At 46.5% G+C, this 11,047-nt stretch overlaps 1 protein-coding gene across 1 annotated transcript; it reads right to left on the bottom strand.

Moving 5' to 3' along the window:
- Positions 1-3,552: 3,552 nt before the first annotated feature.
- On the bottom strand, positions 3,553-8,083 carry LOC123054250 (protein argonaute 7). Its single transcript, XM_044477975.1, has 3 exons — positions 7,446-8,083; positions 5,420-6,671; positions 3,553-5,281 (listed from the first exon to the last, which is right to left on the bottom strand). The coding sequence occupies exons 1-3, from the start codon at positions 7,885-7,887 to the stop codon at positions 3,835-3,837; spliced, it is 3,141 nt and encodes a 1,046-aa protein (XP_044333910.1). The 5' UTR covers positions 7,888-8,083; the 3' UTR covers positions 3,553-3,834.
- Positions 8,084-11,047: the final 2,964 nt, after the last annotated feature.

Genomic DNA, 11,047 nt, shown 5'->3' with positions numbered 1-11,047 from the left:
AGTATTGTTCTTCTTTCTCGTTGAAATGTTCCGGCATCTCTGTGACATAGTCACCTATGTCTGGCCAGACGATGATGGATGTTGTCATACCGAGAGGGCCCTAAGAATATCTCTCCATCATCGGAGGAGCAAATCCCACTCTCGAGCTATCCAGTCTCTTGTTAAACTTTCCGATGAACCCGTAAGTTGTCGTTATGATCACCTAGTTACAGATGACATTTGAGTAACTCCAAAGTCCGCCGTACGATAGGAAGTGACTAAGATACTCTCACGATCTAAGGAACTAAAACACCTACTAACACTCTATGTTATAACAATTGATTATAGACGATATTATCTGAAAGTATAACAAACAAGATTTGGGTCGATTCGTAATCGTTCTTATAATTTCATACTCTCAATGTTGTTTTAGGACTATCGTTACACTTAACGATATCCTGAGATCCGGAAAACATGATCACAAACAACACTTGAGCCAGTCTTAGAGGCAAGATCGGGAACCAACATTATACCGTTTATCATTTCACACGTGCTTATGAGTTCTGAATTGCATATTCCAGGGTCATAACAGTTATAGCATGAAACATAAACTCTTAATTATGAAAATGGAAATATAATAATACAATATTATTGCCTCTAGGGCATATTTCCAACACTAAGCCCACCTATCGCCCTTTTAAGATCAGTTGTTAGGAGTTGAGGGTTATAACCGTACTTGTCTTTAAGATCAGTTGTTAGGAGTTGGGGCTTATACCCGCAATTGTCTCTGCTTACCCCGGAGGGGCACGACCTCCTTTATATATGTGGCACTAGGTGGACTAGGGACCGAAACCAAAGTTAGTTATGGGCGCCTCCGATGACAGCACAGTCGTTAGGGGAGGAAACTTTGTCTCCCTGTTTTCTCTCGGTTAACAACCTGAGATCAATTCCAGCAAGGAGAATGAGTTATGTGTTGATGTATTCACAACAGAAGCATTAGCTTTGAGATAGGGCATGGACTTTGCACAATCCATTAGATCCAATAGAGTGGTGATCAACTCTGACAATGTAGTCGGTAACATGCAACATTTTCGATGAAGGGTGGACTTTATTGCCTCAAAATGAAGCATCAAGTGGATAAAAACACAACGAGCATGTACCCGACCTCTGCATAATTAGGACGTGCACAACCAACAGCAACACACACAAAAAAACATGCCGACAAAGAGCAAAGTCATGCAAGACCGAAGCTATGCCTAAGCAACGAAAAATATAAAAAGAAACCAAAGAGATCAAAACAACAATCGACAAACTACATCAAGGACCATATTTGCACCAACCATCTCTTAGCATCACATGGACAACGAGGTTCTTCAAAAGTAACACCTTCAGGAAAGGGAACGACGCTCAAGCGTTGTGGTCATCGGATCCAACCACCAAAGGCTAGAATCTAGGTTTTCTCCCTGAAGAACAAGTCTGTGCATATATGAGCAATGCCTTCAATGAGGTAACAACACAGAAACATCGACATTGCTAGATCAGACCTAAGGTTTTTACCCCGAGTTGAGATGGGTACTTGAGAAGCGCCACCAAATCAAAGTCAATCATGTGGTGTAGCGATCTTTTGCGTCGATGGGAGTTCTCTCACGATTTCTACATCATTATAATGCACATAAAAACTCTTATTAATTATTAAGCAAACTACGAAACAAACACAACCACGACCAAATCATTACAAGATATGAAATAAAAACATATGATTAAGACGACTTCTTTCACAACAATGCCTTCAAGAAGGAATAAACGTTCTCACATGCCGCGTCCGGCCAAATATGACATGGACAAAGATTTTGATCCTAATTACCAAGACCAGTCATGAAGAAAAGCACAACAAGTAGACAACATTTCAACAAGGTAATAGCACATGTTTGTCATTGTTGAGCACGGCAATAAATGCTAGGATAAGAGTTTTCACACCAGAAGTAGTATTCCAATCAACAACTCGAGAACCAATGGTTCGATAGTTGCACCCGTCAGTACTCCCATGTATGTGGGTGGATGATGTCGCAAGAGTCTTATGTTCTAGGCAAGCCAGGCTTTGTAGTCCTAGTATGCGGGTGGATTTTTTAGCCCTAATGTGTGGGTGGATGATGCCCTTGTGGTCATGACCCCTTTGCTTATTAATGATGTAAAGGCATCTCCATTGCGAACCCTCAAACCGCGCATCCATCCGGACCGCGCGGTCCGAACATGTTTTGTCATCCAACCGGTCTGGTATCCATCCGCAGGCCGGTCTGGATGTCCTTTTTCTGGTATACTGGAGGCAAACTCGGGGAGGGGGAGGGGGGCTTTGCGGGAGTCCGGACGCCAGCCACGTAGGACTCCGACACCGTAGGCCCATTGAGATCCCCCTCCTGGTCCCGTTTTCTTCCAGTCCACCCCTGCTCCCCCTTCCTTTCATCCGCATCGTCATCATCTGTCGTCGTCGTTGTACCTCTGTGGCCGCCGCCCAGGCATCTTCGGACGTCCGCAGACCGCACCCACCTGACTGTCGACCTTGGACAACGTCGTTGTCCACCCAGGAATCCCTCTACATCCCTGACAACACCATCCATGGCGGACACCGCGCTCGTCAGGTGTTCGATCAAATGCCATTGAGCTTTTTTTTAACTTATTGTTTTCTAGAGAATCAGGATGGCGGGGTACTCGTGTACGAGGATGAGTTGTTGTGTGATGCGTGGTTGGCCGTTTATGAGGACTTTGTAAGCATGAACAAGGGCCCGACCTTTTGGAAAAAAATTGCATGCTTTGTTTCATGAGCGAAAGAACTTCGTGCCCTACAACATGCATGTCATCCATGCACACAATATGAAGTCGCTAACACACCGGCGGTACACCATCTGCAACTCCGTCATGAAGTTTTGCAGTGTGATTCACCAAGTTGAGACAAGGTGGCCATTGGGCTCGTCAACCATCGAGATCGTAAGTGTTGCTTCCTGTTAGTCTACATGTTGATTAATTTATTCATTCACTCAATGTTGATGTACACGCTATATAGCCTGCACGTGTTGCCATGACGTACTACACGACCGAGCACATGCCATTCACGCACATACGTTGTTGGATGAAGCTCAAGGGACAGTTTGTGTGGGACAACATGTGCTGGCATTGGCTCTAGTATCGTTGAATTTGGAAAATATGATTTCGAAAAACTTGTTGAACATTCGATTATCTCGTTGAATTTGAACTATTGTTGTACTAGAGATATTTGCATGGATGAATTATACTATTTTCTATAACTAATTTGATTGTTGCGGGCTTGGTTTAGTAAAACATACAAAATATCGGCCATTTTATTTAAATTATGTCCAAACTTTGCTAAATTCCGTCGTGTTCGACAAAATTCATTCGGTTTGTTGAAATGCGGTTTGAAATGTATGTGAGCATGGTTGGATGGCCGGTTCCCGTATCACTGTCCGTGAACTAGTCCGCGGACAGATAAGGTGTCCGATTTGGGGGCCAGAGTTGAAGATGCCCTAACTCCGCCCATGAATGAATAAAGAAGGGATTTTAGTGTAAAAAAGGGGACCAATTTCACCATCCAGGCTGTACAAAAGGCAAAGCCCCACCATAGCAGCATAGGTGGTACGTCTCCAGGAATGCAAGCAGTTTGGTATCCAAATTTTGCATAATGCAACCAAGCACCAACATCCAACCACTGTAGGATGCTGCTGCCATGCGCATGATCGTTGTCTAAGGACACACTATACATGTTTCCTAGATAAATTCGGGCAGATGCAGAATACACTACAGAAGAAGAAAATATGCAAAATACATGGGATCCAAGGCAGAGCATCAGCAGTAGAACATGAGCCTTTTCACACTGTCACTGAGCTTAGGCAGAGGCGTCGTCTGCAATGGAGTGGATCTGTACAGCGTCGTGCAGCTGGTGGCCACCGAATCCGACTTCTCAAGGTATAGCCTGCCTCTGTACGCGGCGAGATGCGCATAGTACGCCGGGGGCACAAGGGACACAGGCCTGGTGCACCGCACGAAAGTGTAGCAGAGATTGTGTATCAGCTGCTGCACCTCGTCGGACTGGAACCTGTTCTCGTCCAACAGGACGTGGTAATGAGTTGGACGGCTCGTCCCCTTGGTGCCCCAGTGGCTGCACAGGTAGAAGTCGAATTCCCTCGGGTGCGTGATCACCGTGTCGACCACCGTTCCCGGCGGTATGTTCTGATCGGAATAGTGTGTGGAGCCACCGTTCTTCTCCCTGTGGAAGAGCCTGGTGTGGTGCCTCTTCTGAACCACGACGAACGTGGTCAGGGGCTTGTAGCCTGGGTACCTCAAACAGGCCACTCGCAGGGCATGCATCTCCTCCTTGAGGACCTTGTCAAACTGCGTCTCGCTCACACCGTCCCGGAAGAATATGATTCTACCCGGGAGCTTGCCAACTTCTTTCAGGAACTCTTCAAGCAGTTCACCAGTCATCACATCCAGGTGTTCGATTATTTCTTTCCGGTGCGTTTGCGACCTCATCCTGGAGATGTACTTGTTTGCCGCAGGCCAGTTCATGCTTGCAACTACGGCGACCACCGATGGGCTCGAGTCATCGAGTGGGTGAGGGTGTGTGACATCAGCACCCATGAACATCACTGGCTCCTCATCTGAAAATATCCTAGGAATTTGACATGGCAAGCTGTTATAGAGGGAAACATTGCAGCCCCCAAGCTTAGCATTCATCTTTAGGGCTAAATTGGCCACGAACTGCACGGTCAGCTTGCTTAAGTTGGGATAAAGGCAACACTGTGTCACTAAACCAATGGACGTTTCAGCAATCCGTTTCAGGTCAGCATAGCCACGGTGCCTCCGTTCCATGACACAGATTAGTAGTTGCAGGTTGCCTGCTGCAGCTTCCTGAATTTTCCCTAGTTTACTCTCCAAAATGCCAGGATTATTGAGAAGTTGAATCCGCTCAAACAATGGGCTGATGACGGGTTTCTTGTTTAGAAGAATCCCAAGCTGCTCGCACCGACTTGATAGCTGGTTGACAAACTTTGGAATGTAGGAGTGCTGCTCCGGGGTACCACCAAAGCTTATCAAGGCCCAGTTTTTAATCTTGGAGCCATCAGTAACATGGCTGTCCAACAAACTCCATTGACGATCAAACCGGTGTGGCGTCATATCCGTAATGCGCCCTCCACTACCAAACTTGAGCCTTGGTGGCAAGAGAACCCTCCCAGAGAGTTGTGTCATGTCCTTTGACACTTGGAGATTGAACTGGTCGGCGTAAGAATTACTGCAAGAAGAGTAAGGTAGCTATGATTAAATCTGCATGACAGAGTTATAGAGTTTTTTTTTCTTAAAACAAAAGACACTTCTATAGTTCACAAGTGCTGCTGCAAAACTATTATAAGAGAAGTATGATGAACCATACCTTCCAGCACCAAATTCTTCTTCGACAATGCCCTTTATGATTCCCTTTCTTTCACTTGGTCTTTGGCACCCCATTCTGAGAACCTTGGAGGTTTGTTCATCTGAGAGCTTGCCAAGAAACTTCTGACCCTCACAAACTACACAAAGCTCCATTGGCACATAACATGGTTTGCTCCTACCAATCTGCAAGCATGGCATGTTCCTGAACTGTATATCATGGTTGTATTGCTCCTTGAAGTAATCCACCACCATAAGATCTTTGGCACTTCGATCTCGAAACTTGAGGTTTTTGGTTGTCTCCTTGGTCAAGCTATGCACATGGTACCTTTGGTCGGTCTCACGATGGCATACACGAACCTGAATGTTCTTCAAAGCTTTCTCCACCTCTCTCCGCTCCTCTTCTGACAAAGCCCTAGTTTTTTGATGCGAAAGGTCCTTCAAGAAGTCAAAGCGCTTCTGCAAGTACACAATCATGCCGGTGCTCTCGTGGAATGCTGTGAGTGAGAGGTCAACATTAAGGGCGAGACCTTGCTTGGTTGGTCTCAGGCTCTGAAAGAAACCTCTTAATCCAACAGCCCCACCACCAATCTCCCTTGCTTCTCCCATAGAGCGTGGGTACAAAGACCGGCCTACTAGAACGGAACTTTCCATAGCACCTTCTCGCAAGATGACTTCCAGCGCATGGAGGTAATCTTGAGGGAGTGAAATACCATCCTTGTCTTCGGTCAGAAACTTATTCAAGTCCTCACCACTTAACTTCGAAACCAATCGAATGTTCACCTTGAAAACTTTAAAATTCTGTCTGTCAAGCATGTGACCATTCTTTTTATCTACTGGACATCGTGCTGATGCAACTGGGAGATTGACGAAGAACTCGGCCTTGTTCTCCTGAAACTCAATAGCACTATAAAGGTCCCTGCGGCCATCAAAGGCCGGCAGCGCACCGGAGAGAACGCTTGAATTTTCTTGAACAAGCTTGTTCTTGATCATTCTTGCTGTTTCCTTCGATGGATGCGGGGTAATGTCAATATCATACTGGAAAATCTTTTGATCCGGATTGAACCGCACAAGGAAATAATTTGCAGAAAGAGGAATCACAGCCCCCTCGATCCCCCCATTGTCCGGTCTCTGCGCAATGGGACTTCTTTGGTGATTGCTTGAGGGCCTATGATGGCCGTTTGCATGATCCATTCCGACATCAGATGCCTTCTTCTCATGTATGGAGAACTTTTTGTGCGGAAGCGTCTTGGCATCTGCTAGTACATTGATACTGACATGTAAGGAACCAGAGAATCTAATCATATGTACTAGTAGTGGTTACAGGAAGAGAACTTCTCAAGTAAAAGCAAGAGAATGATAAGACCAATATCTATAACAAGTGCAACTATGAAGCAAATAGGTAGCAGTAGCACAAGCACCAAGATAATGGTACATGACTGTACCAACAAAAAGGAAGAAGAGGTAATGGAACATTTTTTTTACCAACAGATTGTCCCAAAAGATAACCATGCCCCATTCATGAGGAGTGGAAAGGGGTCTAACTTTCAAGAGAAAAAGGTGTCATCCACAGTACCACAAATAGCACCTTGGCTGTCTCGGCTCAGGCTGTCAAAATTGCATCCCACCCATGGGATGCAGATTAATCCAAATATATATGGCACAAAAGGGACAACAGACAAGCATACAGTCAAAAGTAGAAATCCATAAAATCACAAGCTTCCTAAGATTTCATCTGATTAACTATACAGCACTGTGGCATTGATCCGCAAACACTGTACTGCATTACCTTTGTATGGCAAGCCATAAAATCCCTAACTATACAGCTAGCAGACACCACTTCACATCAAACTATGCATCATCATCACCCATAAAAAAAATAGCTGCAAGTAAAAACTAGTAGCTCACATTGAGTAATATATTTAGGTGGGGGAACACCACCACCCAGGTATTATATAGTACTATGAACTACTAGTAGAAAATACAAAAACAAAGATGCGGGAAGTAACCGAGAAAAAGGTGCCTTTTACCCTGCGGGAGCGGCAGCAGCGCGGCGGTGACGGCGTGCGGGGGCGGCGGCGGCTTCTTGGATGGCCGGTGCGTCCACATTGGCCCCCTCTGCGCCGCGCCGGCCATGGGTTTCCCGTAGCACGTGGCGGCGGCGGGGAGCAGGTGCAGCGGCGGCGGCTGCTGCAGGTACAGCAGCACAGGCGGCGGCAGGGGCAGCGCGACCGCTCCGTTATTATGCGCGCGGCCGGAGTTTATGGGAAGGGGGAGGAGCGCCGGGTAGGCCTGGATGATCGGGTACTGTCTGTGGCCGCCGCCACCGCTACCACAAACTCCGCTCCACTTCCACCTCCCATTCCCGCCACTGCCGCCGCCCCCGCCGCCGCCGCCATTACTACCGGCGGTTCTACCATCGCCCCCTCTCCCGGCCTTCCTCTCGACCTTGGCCGCCCCTTCCCTCTCCATGGCCGCCGCCAAGGACTCGCTGGGAGAGTTAACCCAAACTAATCTGTCCGTATGCAGATTTTGGTGCGGAAGTACCCCAGCTTCTTGTCGTGTTCTTGGGTTGTGGGTTGGGGTTTTCTTGGATGGTTGGAAGGTAGGGGGGCAAAAGGAAGGGAAGGAAGGGGAAGTGAAGGAAGGAGGAGTGGGGGTGGGAAGGGGGGATGGGGTCGGCATTAATGGGGTGGCAGAGGGAGCGTCTGCGCAGGCAGCTGTGCTGCGCAAAGCCGGAGCTATGCTGCGCCACTGTGCGAGATGCAATGCTCTCCTGCTGTCGCCTTTAAAGTTTCTAAAAGCTTCCTCCCTTCTGCTGCTGTCCTGCTGCCTAGTCGTCTTTCCGATTTCTTGGAATATCTTCAATAGTCTGTGTATCATTTTGTTGATAACTTTGTCTAGATCATCAAAACAACCTGTCATAAAAGTACTCCGATGAAATGTCTAAATTATCTATGTTGGATATTTGAGAATCTTCGTATCATTTTATCCTGAAATGCATAGATAATTCATCACGGACATAATAAGCATGAAGATCAAACGAACAATGATTATACGCATAATATAGACATATAATCAGGTAGATATTATGAAATCAATTGGTAGTACTAATAATCTAGAAGCAATTCCTAACGGAAAGGGATAAGAACACATACGGCACGGTGGATGAAGAGGCATTCGCAGTCGCATTACCATCACCAGGTAGTGACATTTTGGTGATGAGATAGTCGTCGTTGGGAAAGTATTCATGTGCAACCACAACAGAGAAGAATCCGGCATACGCATAATATAGACATATAATCAGGTAGATATTATGAAATCAATTGGTAGTACTAATAATCTAGAAGCAATTCCTAACGGAAAGGGATAAGAACACATACGGCACGGTGGATGAAGAGGCATTCGCAGTCGCATTACCATCACCAGGTAGTGACATTTTGGTGATGAGATAGTCGTCGTTGGGAAAGTATTCATGTGCAACCACAACAGAGAAGAATCCGGCATCTAAATGCTTGTTGTCTCACTTCTCAATGCAAGCGGAGAAGAGAGATGGGAAGAGGTAGGGAATGTAAAGCTTTGAAATGACTATGACTAGCTATAACTGCTATGATATAATTAAGAGTTTATATTCTATGCTAAACTGCTATGATCCTAGAATATGCGATTTAGTGAAAAAAACCATATGCACGTATGGAATGATAAACTGTAAAACCAGATTCCTAGTCTCGCCTCTAAGACTAGCTCAAGTGTTGTTAATGATCATGTTTTCCGGATTTTAGGATATCGATAAGTGTAAGGATGGTCCTAAAATAACTTTCAGAATATGACATTGGAAGAACGTTCATATTGAATCGACCCAAGCTTGCTTGTTGTACTTTGAGATACAATCGTCACAAGTCAATTGTTATAACACAAAGAGTTAACACATGCTTTAGTTCCTTACACCATGAGAGTATCGTAGTCACTTCTTACTGTACGATGAACTTTGGGTTGCTCAAACGTCATCTGTAACACGGTGACCATATATGACAACTTACAGGTTCATCGGAAAGTTTGACATGAGACTAGATAGCTCAAGAATGAGATTTGCTCCTCCGACGATGGAAATATATTCTTAGGGCCCTCTCAATGTGACGGCATCCATCATCGTCTGGCTAGACATAGGCGACTAGGTCACGGGGATGCTGGAACATGTCGACGAGAAAGAAGAACAAAAATGGTAACGAGGAGACCAGTATAGTGAGCATGAGGATGACTCGAGAGGATACCAATATATCTCACATCGAGTTTTGTAAAGTATCGTGAAAAAATGGAATAGCACATGATAACCAAAGGTTCACATGAATGTCATTCATGTATTCATATGTGTTAGGGCATATTTCTTCCTTAGTGGTTTTGGTGATTGATGACAATGTGTTTTGCGGACTAATCGTGTGCATCGAGACTTTCAAAGATTACATTAGATGGCACAACAAGGTTTATTTCCCCTCGGTGATTGAGAGTGAAGACGATTATTTTTGACGATTTCTTTTTGGTGGATTTGAGTCGTAGGAAAACTATACTGTTAAGAGGGGGTCTGCAAAGGAAAAGTTAGGGTGGAATCAACACGTACACTTCCCTATGCACCCACGATACTTTCCCACTTCGATGGAGTTCCATTTGTTTTCTGTTGGTGATTTTGAAGCACCCAAGCGATAGTATCGCACTAGGGCGGTAGTACCGCACTGGGGCGGTAGTACCGCTGCAGCGATACTGCCGCTTGTCTTAGGGCTAATGTGATGAAAATTGCTTCATTGGTAGTAGGGCGGTAGTAGTGAGTGGTAGTACTGCTCGAGCGGCACTACGACTCACACTTCTGCCTCACTACCGCAACTCCTACTGTAGCCTTGGGAATTTAAGCGGTAGTAACGCTTGTGCGGTACTGCCGCATTCTACCTCCGCTCGTACTACCGCCTATTTTTTCCTTTTGTAATCAAATCCCTCTCGGCGGAAGTACATTGGTAGTACGGCGCGGTAGTACCGCTGGTCGCGGCACTACCTGTTGGCGTTCTGGGAACGGGGGTCCCCAGACTTGCCTGCCTGCGGCCCATGGCGTGGCTCCACCAGCGGCCCTGTACGACCCATCTTCACCAGCAAACACTCAAGACCCTAGCGAGGGGCCAAGCCTCGCGAGGCGGAAGGGGCAGAGAGATCAAGGCAAGGGGCACCTCGCGAGGTTCCCGTGACGTAAGCCATGATGACCAAGGCCAGGCGGGCGCCAGCACGTGCAGTGTCCTCGTTTCCTCTTTGGTGCTAAAGAGGAAAGCGCAAGCGAGGAGTCCCGAGGCATCAGGCAAAGGTTTCCATATCGGTGCAACGAGACCGAGACCAGCAGGACGGAGGTCACCGTGGAGCCCAGGACGGCGTCACCACCAGAGCCTTTGGCAGGCGAAGACCACCTCTAGTCAGGATAACTTGTACTAGATGTCTCCCTTCGAATTTGGCCGTTGTGGGATCTCTTCCCGCTCAATATTTGGGAAGAGGACCAGGGCCTCTATAAATAGGACTAGCCACCACCATAGGAGGCAGCTGATCTGGGATCGGAGCCATTCCATCCATAGCCTCACACAAGTTCACCAAGCACGAGAGA

Source organism: Triticum aestivum, chromosome 2D (genome assembly GCF_018294505.1).
Source record: "Triticum aestivum cultivar Chinese Spring chromosome 2D, IWGSC CS RefSeq v2.1, whole genome shotgun sequence".
NCBI classification, from domain to species: Eukaryota; Viridiplantae; Streptophyta; class Magnoliopsida; order Poales; family Poaceae; genus Triticum; species Triticum aestivum.
Note: the sequence above shows the minus strand (reverse complement) of the source record. Positions and strands in the feature narration are given on the sequence as shown.

Coding starts and splice junctions, on each gene's coding strand:
- LOC123054250 (XM_044477975.1), bottom strand. CDS start 7,887: ATGGAGAGGGAAGGGGCGGCCAAGGTCGAGAGGAAGGCCGGGAGAGGG. Junction 6,672..7,445: donor GCTGCTGCCGCTCCCGCAGG/GTAAAAGGCACC, acceptor ATGTACTAGCAG/ATGCCAAGACGCTTCCGCAC. Junction 5,282..5,419: donor GAAGAATTTGGTGCTGGAAG/GTATGGTTCATC, acceptor CTCTTCTTGCAG/TAATTCTTACGCCGACCAGT.